The sequence below is a fragment of the Terrapene carolina genome, unplaced genomic scaffold, assembly GCF_002925995.2.
Source record: "Terrapene carolina triunguis isolate 2854851 unplaced genomic scaffold, T_m_triunguis-2.0 Scaffold68, whole genome shotgun sequence".
NCBI lineage: Eukaryota > Metazoa > Chordata > Testudines > Emydidae > Terrapene > Terrapene triunguis.
The window spans coordinates 11,587,484-11,598,015 of NW_020664419.1; the positions used below are offsets into that span (position 1 = coordinate 11,587,484).

At 40.6% G+C, this 10,532-nt stretch overlaps 1 protein-coding gene across 1 annotated transcript in view; it reads left to right on the forward strand.

Moving 5' to 3' along the window:
* The first annotated feature begins 249 nt into the window (after window positions 1–249).
* HSPA14 (heat shock protein family A (Hsp70) member 14) overlaps window positions 250–10,532 on the forward strand; it is a 17,416-nt gene continuing 7,133 nt past the window's right edge. The window contains exons 1-9 of the mRNA XM_024212917.3: window positions 250–322; window positions 2,128–2,208; window positions 2,291–2,373; window positions 3,869–3,917; window positions 4,975–5,068; window positions 5,167–5,257; window positions 7,262–7,366; window positions 8,266–8,427; window positions 9,672–9,827. Of these exons, the coding sequence (XP_024068685.1) occupies window positions 266–322; window positions 2,128–2,208; window positions 2,291–2,373; window positions 3,869–3,917; window positions 4,975–5,068; window positions 5,167–5,257; window positions 7,262–7,366; window positions 8,266–8,427; window positions 9,672–9,827 (878 nt within the window). The 5' untranslated portion in view covers window positions 250–265. The remainder of the gene's footprint in view (window positions 323–2,127; window positions 2,209–2,290; window positions 2,374–3,868; window positions 3,918–4,974; window positions 5,069–5,166; window positions 5,258–7,261; window positions 7,367–8,265; window positions 8,428–9,671; window positions 9,828–10,532) is intronic.

Below are 10,532 nucleotides of genomic sequence, written 5' to 3' on the forward strand. Positions count from 1 at the left end.
AGGAAAAAAGTGCCTGGGTTGCTATGCTCGGTGACGACGAACACCGCTCGCTTTTTCATTGGCGGTCAGCCGCCTGGTCTGGCCCCGGAAGCACGAGGGAGAAATCTGACCCTGTCTCTGGGATTGGTCCTAACGGTAGCTTCGCCGGGGAGCAGATGCGGAATGTGATTGGCCGGGCGGGCGAGCGGCCCTGCAGGATTGGCGCGGGCGGCGTCGCGGTGCATTGTGGGAGGGGAACGCTGCGGCGGCGTGGAGTGAGGGGCTCATGGCGGCCATAGGGGTCCATTTGGGTTGCACCTGCGCCTGCGTGGCCGTCTATAAGGTGGGCCGCGCTGGGGGTGCGGCGAGGGGCCAGCGGGGGTTGGGGGCCCTCTCCCGGGCCAGCCGCTTGGGGGGTGGGGCCGGGTGGCGGGGCCATCTCTGGTGCTGCTGTGGGGGGCGGCTCGGGGCGGGGCGCCAGGGCCACCGTTGACAGGACCCCTGTGGCCGCGGTGCGTGTGTGGCACAGTCAGGGCCCCGGGCTGTTACGGGCCGGGATGACTAACCCCTGGACGTGACGGAGTCTCCCTCCCTCCCTTGGTGTCCTCAAGACGATGCTTTTCTTTGCGTCACACAAGTGACACGGGTACCTGGGTGCAGGTCTCTGGGCGGGGCCGCATGGGGCACGTCACGCGGGCCTCACAATGTGCGAAAAAGTCGTTCTGGTGTCAGCCAGTTGCTCTTAGCAGCAGAGCTGTTCAGTGGGGGCATTTAACTGTTAATGCTCAAGGGAGAGATCTTGGAGTCATTGTGGATAGGTCTCTGAAAATATCCACTCAATGTGCAGCAGCACGTCCCCCGTCCCCCCCCAAAAAATGCGAACAGAATGTTGGGAATCATTGAGAGAGAGAGAGAGAGAGAGAGAGATAATAAGACAAAAAATATCATATTGCCTCTATATAAATCCATGGTACACCCACATCTTGAATACTGCGGGCAGAGGTGGTTGCCCCATCTGCAAAATGATATGTTGCAGGGATTGGCAACCTTGGGCCCAGGGCCCGCCAGGGTAAGCACCTTGGCGGGCCGAGCCGGTTTGTTTACCTGCCGCGTCCACGGGTTCGGCTGATTGAGGTTCCCACTGGCCGCAGTTTGCCGTTCCAGGCCAGTGGGGGCTCTGGGAAGCGGCGCGGGCCGAGGGTTGTGTTGGCCACCGCTTCCTGCCGCCCCCATTGGCCTGGAGTGGTGAACGGCACTCAGCCGAACCTGTGGACGCGGCAGGTAAACAAACCGGCCCGGCCTGCCAGGGTGCTTACCCTGGCCGGCCGCGTGCTAAAGGTTGCCGATCCCTGATATATTGGAATTAGAAAAGGTTCAGAAAGGGGTAACAAAAATGATTAGGCCTGTGGAATGGCTGCCATATGAGGAGAGATTAATAAGACTGGAACTTTTCAGCTTAGGACAGATGACTCGGGGGGAGGGGTTATATGATTGAGGTCTATATAATCATGACTGGTGTGGAGAAAATAAATAAGCAAGTGTTATTTACTCCTCATAACACAAGAACTAGAGGTCACCAAATGAAATTAATAGGCAGCAGGTTTAAAACAAACAAAAGGAAGTATTTTTTTCACACAACGTACAGTCAGTCTGTGGAACTCTTTGCCAGAGGATGTTGTGAAGGCCAAGACTATAACAGGGTTCAAAAAAGAACTTGATAAGTTCATGGAGGATAGGTCCATCAATGGCTATTAGCCAGGATGGGCAGGGATAGTGTCCCTTAGCCTCTGTTTGCCAGAAGCTGGGAATGGGCGACAGGGGATGGATCACTTGATGATTACCTGTTCTGTTCATTCCCTCTGGGGCACCTGGCATTGGCCACTGTCGGAAGACAGGATACTGGGCTAGATGGACCTTTGGTCTGACCCACTGTGGCCGTTCTTATGTTCCCAATAGAGGATCTCGCTCTGCAGGATGGAATGATGAAATACTAAACTCACTCATAGAGCACAGGTTTTTAATTGGCATTATTGGCTGTGTTTGGTAATAAATGTTGATGCTACATATTTCATTGCTAAGGTAGGAAGGTATGTTAATATTTCACTGAATGACTTCTCTCTACCTTTGGATGGTATATTTTGTTTTTAGGATGGCCGTGCAGATGTGGTTGCCAATGATGCAGGTGATAGAGTCACGCCAGCTGTTGTTGCTTACTCAAAAAACGAAGAGGTAATTTTTCTTTTCGCTGTAGCAGTTTTCGGCAGAGAGGAATGTCCATTTTTTATTTCATAATTTTTTTTCCATTTTGCAGGTTGTTGGTTTGGCAGCAAAACAAAGTAGAGTAAGAAATATTGCAAATACAGTAGTGAAAGTAAAGCAGATTCTTGGGAGAAGGTAAGTGAATAGATAGGAAAGAAAATATTTCATTTGAGGAGTGTGTGTGTGTATATTATAAATTGGGGATGTAAATAGCAAATGCTTATTTAACTCATATCTGTACACCAGTCTTCTCACTAAAGCTGGTCTGCTAATGATATACATATAATTTAAGATCTAAAGGTTAATCAATTTAATAATCTGGCTTTGATAAGAGAGGTCACTAGATCCCCAAAGTTGTCTCTGGTAGTTTCCTTTCTTTAATGAACTGTGGAATAAGAAGTTAGAGACTTTGAATATTCTTTGCCTGCATTTGTTTGCAGAATCAAACTGGAATAAGACTTTGCCCATAGGTAATCCTCACACTTCATAACTTGCCCAAAATAATGGTGTGTTTGGCCTACTTGTCAACTGTAGTGAGGGCTCTTATTACCAAGACTTCTTTATTTGTATGCAGAAAACGTTACAAAGGTTAAAATATGCTGCAGTGCATTTACTGAATTATTACCTTGAATTTAAAGTAAACTACAAGTAAATCAACAAATTAACAAAGAACATCTTGTGAACTACAGTGAACACAAGAATCATTCATCACTGCAAATTATCAAGGTTCTACTTTATTTGGTTTTAGTCCTGCCTAATAAAATACTCAACCTTGTAATCAGAGAGGTGACAAATAAGTCAACAAGAAAGATTTGTAACAGATTAAAAACAAATTAAAATTCTTTATGGCAGGTTGAATGAGAGAATATACCTGTCTATAGTCTGATTTTTATTTTAGTTTCCTTCTGGTGTAGAATTTTAACAGTTAAACTTTCACTCATCGTTTAGAATAAGTTAATCAGCTTGTAACTGCTATGATTATTTACAATTGATATAACAAAAATGATATTGAAATATGGTCCTGAAATAAAAATCACATTGAATGCAGAAGATATTGTTAATTGTTCAGATTGTATTTTTTATCCATGAGGGTAGCATTAAGTAAATAAGAAGTGACAGATATTTTTCCAGGGTGCACTTTCTTTTCTTTTTTTAAAATGTAATTTAGGCTTTGTCTGCGCTCCGCACTTTTTAGCGACACAGCTGTGCCACTATAGCCGTGCCGCTAAAAGGTGCGCAATGTAGCTGAGCAAAGCGCTCCTGACGACAAAGCAATGTTCACACCGACGCTTTTCGTCGATAAAACTTTTGTCGTTTGGGGGTGTTGTGTGTTGGTTTATTTATTTTTTTAAACATCCCTGAACGACAAAGTTTTGCCCACAAAGTTCCAGTGTAGATAAAGCTTTAGAAAAGTTGTCCCTTTCCCTTGGGTTTTTCCATGACAAGGGTGGAGCCCCAGACCTGCTGTTTATTTAATAGTAATTGCCACAGGAGTTTTGACTAAAATAAATAAAATACAAGTGGATCACATAGACTGAGTGTCATAAGTTGAAAAAATAAACAACTAGATAGGCGGAACCACACATCCAATGCCACCTGCAAAACTATCACTCTTAATTTGTTTTGACAGCTCTGGTGACCCACAAGCTGAGAAATATATTGCAGAAAGCAAATGTCCAGTAAGTATGATCCAGTTTCTTTTTTCTCCCTAGAGCTGAAAGAATTTGCATTGGTTCCATCATTTATTTTAGTATCGTAAACACCTCATTACAGTGTCTTAGTGATCAGACCCATATGGCACAACCTGAAGCTCTACAGGACACCATGTGTGATAGAAGCTTCTTTTTTAACGAGAGATGTTTTGCTATATTCTGCTTCAAACCCTCTATTTGTCTCTCTCTTGTGAAGTTAGAGCCATCCATTATATGTGGGTTCTCCCTTGGGTAATATGTCTGAAGGAGAACTTCAGAGAGGGTGATTCTTTAATGCAGTCAAAGAGAATAGTAACTAGCTTTTAACAACATTATAAATAAATACAGAAAACGCTCAGCCTAGGAAGCATGAAATTAAAAATGTTTATTACACAAGCAACCACATTACTGAATTTTAAGACCACATTATCCTTGCTACTGGAAAGCTTTGTTGCAAAGAAAGATTAAAAAAAACTTTATTAAATCAAGATACAGGCCTGATCTCTATCTCAGGAGCTCACAGGCATGGGGGAGCCTGAGTAACAGATCAATGATTGACTGTCCTGTATCCAGCCCTTGCCTCACCTCCTTCGTTCCAAAGGAGTGACAGCCAGGTTGTGTTAATCCTTGACCACCCATCTTGATAAATTCATGTAAATTGGGGCAAAAGCTAGATAATAGGGTCTCAAAGTCCTCCCTGTGTGCCTGGGAGAAATTGTCTTAGGCAAACCCTCCCCAACATTTCCATGATGTTTGAGGTCCAAATCCTTAAGGGTTTTTGCCCTTGTGTTTAAATGTTATGTGCCATGGGCCTGGCTCCGTGATTCAGGCCTGGATAATGTAAGACATCTTTATGAGCCCCTCCTTGGTCAGATCTGTTGGGGAGCCTTCATACCATTTGAGCCAAATAAAAACATGAAAATGTTTCCCTGGTCTAGTTTTCTTTTCTGGAAATGGAAACCAAATTAGACATAAACATTAATTTTCATTACAAACAAAATGAGTCTTACCATGTCACATGCATATATGTTGGCTTTATTCCTAGGTCACTGAGAAGAATGGAAAACTCCAGTATGAAATAGATAACAAACTTGTTTGCCCGGAAGAAGTTGCAAAACTCATATTCAGTAAAATGAAAGGTAAATAGGGAGTAAAACTTTAAAAGTTATCAACACCTTGGCACTTTTTTAAAATAGTAATGTTTTAATCAACATGTTCTGCCTCTGTTTGTAAACAGAAACTGCTCAGTCTGCTTTGGGTTCCGATGTCAATGATGTGGTTATTACTGTACCGTTTGAGTTTGGAGAGAACCAGAAAAATGCCCTTGGGTAAGAAGAATGACTTCTCTTTTCACTTAGATGCAGGGGGATTGCTGATGGGTAGGGCCCTACCAAATTCATGGTCCATTTTGGTCAATGTTATGGTCCTAGGATTTTAAAAATCGTAAATGTCGTGATTTCAGTTATTTAAATCTGAAATTTCACGGTGTTGTATTTGTAGGGATCCTGACCCAAAAGGGAGTTGGGGGAGGGGGAGTATCATAAGGTTCCCACACACAAGCAGTGGTGAGCTGGAGCCGGTTCGCGTAAACTGGTTGTTAAATTTTGAAGCAGTTCTAGAACCGGTTGTTAAAAATTGTTACGAAAACAAATGTTATAAAATGATCTTAAAACCGAATAATCTTAATCTTATAAAACGGTGTAGAAATAATACGGTGTACAAAATAAACTTCAAATGCAAAGGGACGCGAAATTCTAACAGTTAAAGAGTCGTTTCTACGACAGATAGGTCAAGATTTATGTTGCTGTGCGTGTCTAATGTCGTCGCAGGCTGCGACTCAGTTGCATCCAAGTCCGTCCTGATGCAAGACAAACGTCTAGTTTATTATTTTATTAACAAGGGTCGCACTTGCCTAGTTTGTGCACTTGATCAACTGTTTTCTATACAATTCAATACGACCAGTGAGTCATAGTCGGTCTGTTTGTTTCTAGTAAATTGCGTGTGATATTTCAGTGTGTAATACTAACTGGACTGTTATTCAAAGATTAAAGTTTTCTATTCAATATTATTTACCTTCATAATGAAACGCCAGAAAAGCATTAGTGATTGGTTTTCCAATAAAATGACAAAATCATTAGTCAGTAGTTCTAGTAGTGAAAATAATGATTTAAATACTGAAAACGCCGATGACAATAATTTTGGTGACGAAAATATCTCCCCCCCCCCCCCCCTCAGGTTTTATCACCTGGTGACTGTTGTGTTCCACTTGAAATGCAAATGACTTCAGTGCTGTTCCTCCTTAGGTTTTTACATCACAAATCTGAGCATGACAATTGGCACCAAATAGCACCTTTATGGGCAATTTTACCAGGGAGGTTAGATGCTGTATGAGCATGGAGACTGAACTCTTATCCCGCCATGCTAGGTTTGAGGCATGCTGGCAGGACAACACAGGGCCACTTGCTGTACCACTGTTTATTCTTGTAGGGGTTCTCTCTCCAGGGCTGTCACTCCTTTTTATATTACACAAGCATAAGTCATTTAAAAAAATCAAAGTATTTTACTATTATAAGTCGAAATGCTCCAGCTTTTAGATTTAAAAAAAAAATCAGATGCCAGATGTGTATTAAAAATCCCTTTGGACCAATAGGCATTGTGAGTCTTAAACCAGCGAATGGTATTTAAGAGTCATTGAGCAAAGCGCTTCTGAGGTTTTTGTGTTACTCAGAACATTTCATACTCGCCAGTTAATCTGAGAAAGGTGAAATTAGTTCAATGGCTATTACAAGATGCATATTGGAGTGTGTCAAAATGACTTAGTACTTCTGTTTCAAGCATTAAGGTAATAGACTTTTACCTGGAAGAGATGAATTGTAGGCAGTTTCAGAGACATTGAATTTTCAAGAGATGGATTTTTTTTTTAAGCAATCAAGGTGATTTGGATCAGATATAAAACCAAACTTTCCTGCTATATCAGTGCTGAGAACAATTTAGGGGGATTTTTTCTGGAATGTTATCAGTTAGATTTTGTTCTTAAAGTCAAATAAAACACAGCCAATTTCACTTTGTTATATTTTGTCAGAGACTAATGCATTACAAAACATTTTTCCTTGACACTTCATATATACAATTAAGGCAGGGGACCCAGTAACAATTTGCATTATAGACAGGACTTTTAATAGTGTTCCTTCACTAGGCCAAAACCTTGAAAATATCATATAATATCCAGGTAACATGGCTCTGTGGTATATGTGCATTGATGAGGCCTCTGTAATGGTACATATTACTGTAAGTGAAATGCAGACCTTTAGCTGTGGTGTGTCTTATTACAGGCAAGCAGCTGGGGCAGCTGGATTTAATGTTCTGAGATTAATTCATGAGCCATCTGCAGCTCTCTTGGCATATGGAATTGGACAAGATTCACCCACTGGGAAAAGGTAAAATGCTTTTATCTTATTTTTGTGTGTGCTTTTTAAAATAGATTTAACTGTGGTTGCTTGAAAACTGGAGGTTTGATAAACAATAGTGGTGTGTAATTATTAAGGCTGTATTATGGCTATAAAAATGGGGAGACATCATTGTATTGACATAACAATAAATGCAAAAATCATAACTTTGCTAGGAAATGCCCAGGGTACACAATATTATAGTTAACATTAAAGTTTGTCATTGGAAATTTGAAAAGTTCTATAGCCTTCATTTTCAATCCAGATTTGTTTTAAATAACCATAATTAAAAATCCATATTGTGCTACACTGGATATGGAGAAAAATATGTACAAAAATTAAGTCTTGCTCAGTAGTGAGCTGTGATTGGATTGATAAAAGACCATGACTTACATAACTTGAAAATAAAAACCAAAATGTAAGTCCATTTGTTATGGAAGTCATGGCAATAGTAAACATATTACTGTTCTATCCAAGTTTTAAGTGAATATATGTAACTTCTATTACCTGAGTGTTCAAGTGCTGTACAAAATTAAAAAGTTGAGATCTGCCTAGGCGTCCATTTTCTATCCTGCTGTAAGTATAACTAGGGCTCGTAACTTCAAGTAAATGTTAGTTCCCAGTTATGCTCTGTTTAGTCATAGGTGGCTTGCTATTGTAAGCGTGCTATCAACTATTCTGTTTCTTGGAGGAATACTGTAAAATAATAGCCATGGATATGATAGATGTATGTATTTCAGAACGTCCAATCAAATGTTATTGACAAGCAATTTAAAAAACTTAATTTATATTGTGTGTATGTTTAGTTAGAAAAAATGAGTATGAGGCAATGTATATATTTACTGATCTAGTTTTCAGGTTTTGTTGTTGTTTTTCTTTTTACCTGGCAGCAATGTGTTGGTTTTTAAGCTTGGAGGAACATCGCTCTCTGTGACAGTTATAGAAGTAAATAGTGGAATATATCGTGTTCTTACCACAAACACAGATGATAGTATAGGTGGTGTCTGTTTCACAGAAGCCTTAGCACAACATTTAGCTTCTGAATTTCAGAGGTAAGTGCTGAATATTTTACAGCTACAGAAAAACATACATTGCTATTAATGTTAGGACTATCTTTTTTTAAATTGTCTGCAATGCCCCGTTGTTGAAATAAGCTGTGTTGGAAGGGATGTTGCTCGTGACGCTGAGACAATACTGAATCAGTGGGCACCATGCTTCTGGATGTGCCATCTTCTACATAAGATGTAAAACCAATGTTCTCACCAATTATGGTCTTCCGGGTTGTAAATTAAGCTCTTCAGGGCAGGGACTGTCATTTGCTGTTTGTGAGGTGCCTTGCATGGTAGGAACCTCCACCTGGTTGAAGGTTCTAGGTCAGTGGTTCTCAAACTTTTGTACTGATGACCCCTTTCACATAGGAAGCCTCTTAAGTGCGAAACCCCCTTATAATTTAAAAACACTTTTAAATATATTTAACACCGTTATAAATGCTGGAGGCAAAGCAGGGTTTGGGATGGGGGCTCACAGCTCACGACCCCCCCCCCCATGTAATAACCTTGCGACCCCCTGAGGGGTCCCGACGCCCAGTTTGAGAACCCCTGTTCTAGGTGCTACCACCATATAAATATTGACTAATAATCCCATGCACTTCAGAAAAAGTAGGATAGGGTGAATTCTAAGTTTCAGATGTATAACCTTCATTTTCTGACTCAAATGGTTGTGCAGTGTTGCTGTAAGCTTTTTTTTTAAGCTGTCTCATTCCAGCTCTGGGCTGTTGGAGTGTTTCGTTTTGGTTTTAAATAATGGCAGCTTTTATTAAGAAGTTGGTGAAGCAATTGCTATATATATTGTTCCTAATCACTTAGTCAAGTTTATAGAATGCTTTGAGATCTTTTGGATGAGGTTATCACAACTTCTGTTTAATGTTGTTCTGTTTCTTGAAACAACCCTGATGATTGAACTTTAAATTGATTAGCTTCAGGCATCTTCTTCCCATATTGCATTCATTTAGGTTAGGAGATTGTTCTGAGGAGAGACTGATGAAATCTCTACTTGTTAAAACACTAATTCCTGGCTTTCCCCAAATAGCACTGTAGAATGTGTCCTTCGCTTGAATTTGAAGCAGACATTTTGCTTTGTACGTTTTGAATGTCATTCAGTGTGGGATTACAAGAATAATTTCCTGAAGAATGGGAAAAGGAGCCACTTTAATACTAACTTCTTGAAAGCATTAATGTCTAACGTATTATGTCTAAAACAGTTTCTCAGTCATCGTAAACACTTCTTTTTAATACAGATCTTATAAACATGATATAAGAGGAAATTCCAGAGCTATGATGAAGCTAATGAACAGCGCTGATGTTGCAAAGCACTCTTTGTCAACCTTGGGAAGTTCAAACTGTTTTGTAGACTCATTATATGATGGTCTGGATTTTGATTGTAATGTATCCAGGTAAGGGTGATCCTTTTGAAATTACTTTTGATATTTTTATTAGGATTGATTTCTAGGATAATATTTCAATTTTGATTTTGTTTTTTGTGTGTGTGTGTATGGGAAAATTGAATTTCGGCGGCCGGGGAGTACTGAAAATGAAAACGGGGTTTTTGATCGCTCATTCCTGCAATATCTAGAAGTCTCTGCTTATGTGAATAGTTCCGTTGGCTTTAGTGTCAGATGAGTAAAGGCTGCAAGAATTGGGCTCTGAGTACTAAGGAAGGCTTCTAGCATTGCACTGCAGGTTCTGACTGTTGACTTTTGAAAAGATCCCCCAGAATTTAGGCATACGTTTGGGAGCAGAATTTCACCTTTATTCCTTATGCACTATTTTCCAGACTTTTACTTAAAGGATGACTAGCCCTAATCTAGCATAACGACATAGCATCTAACTTTATTGAAGACGGGGCTTGAAAACCTTACCAGAGACCTACTGGCCAGAGCTAGAGATCAAAGAAAAGTGTATAGGGAACCCTGATTAGTGAGAGGTGTAGGGAGCTGGGATTTGTACCAGGTGTTCTGTTCCAAGACCATGCACAGAGCAAGTTCTATCCCTTTTGCTGGGGATAGATGGGATAGTTCCATTTTGCTTCTGCAGCCTGTTTTTTTTTAATTTACACACACACACACACACACACACACACACACACACACACACACACA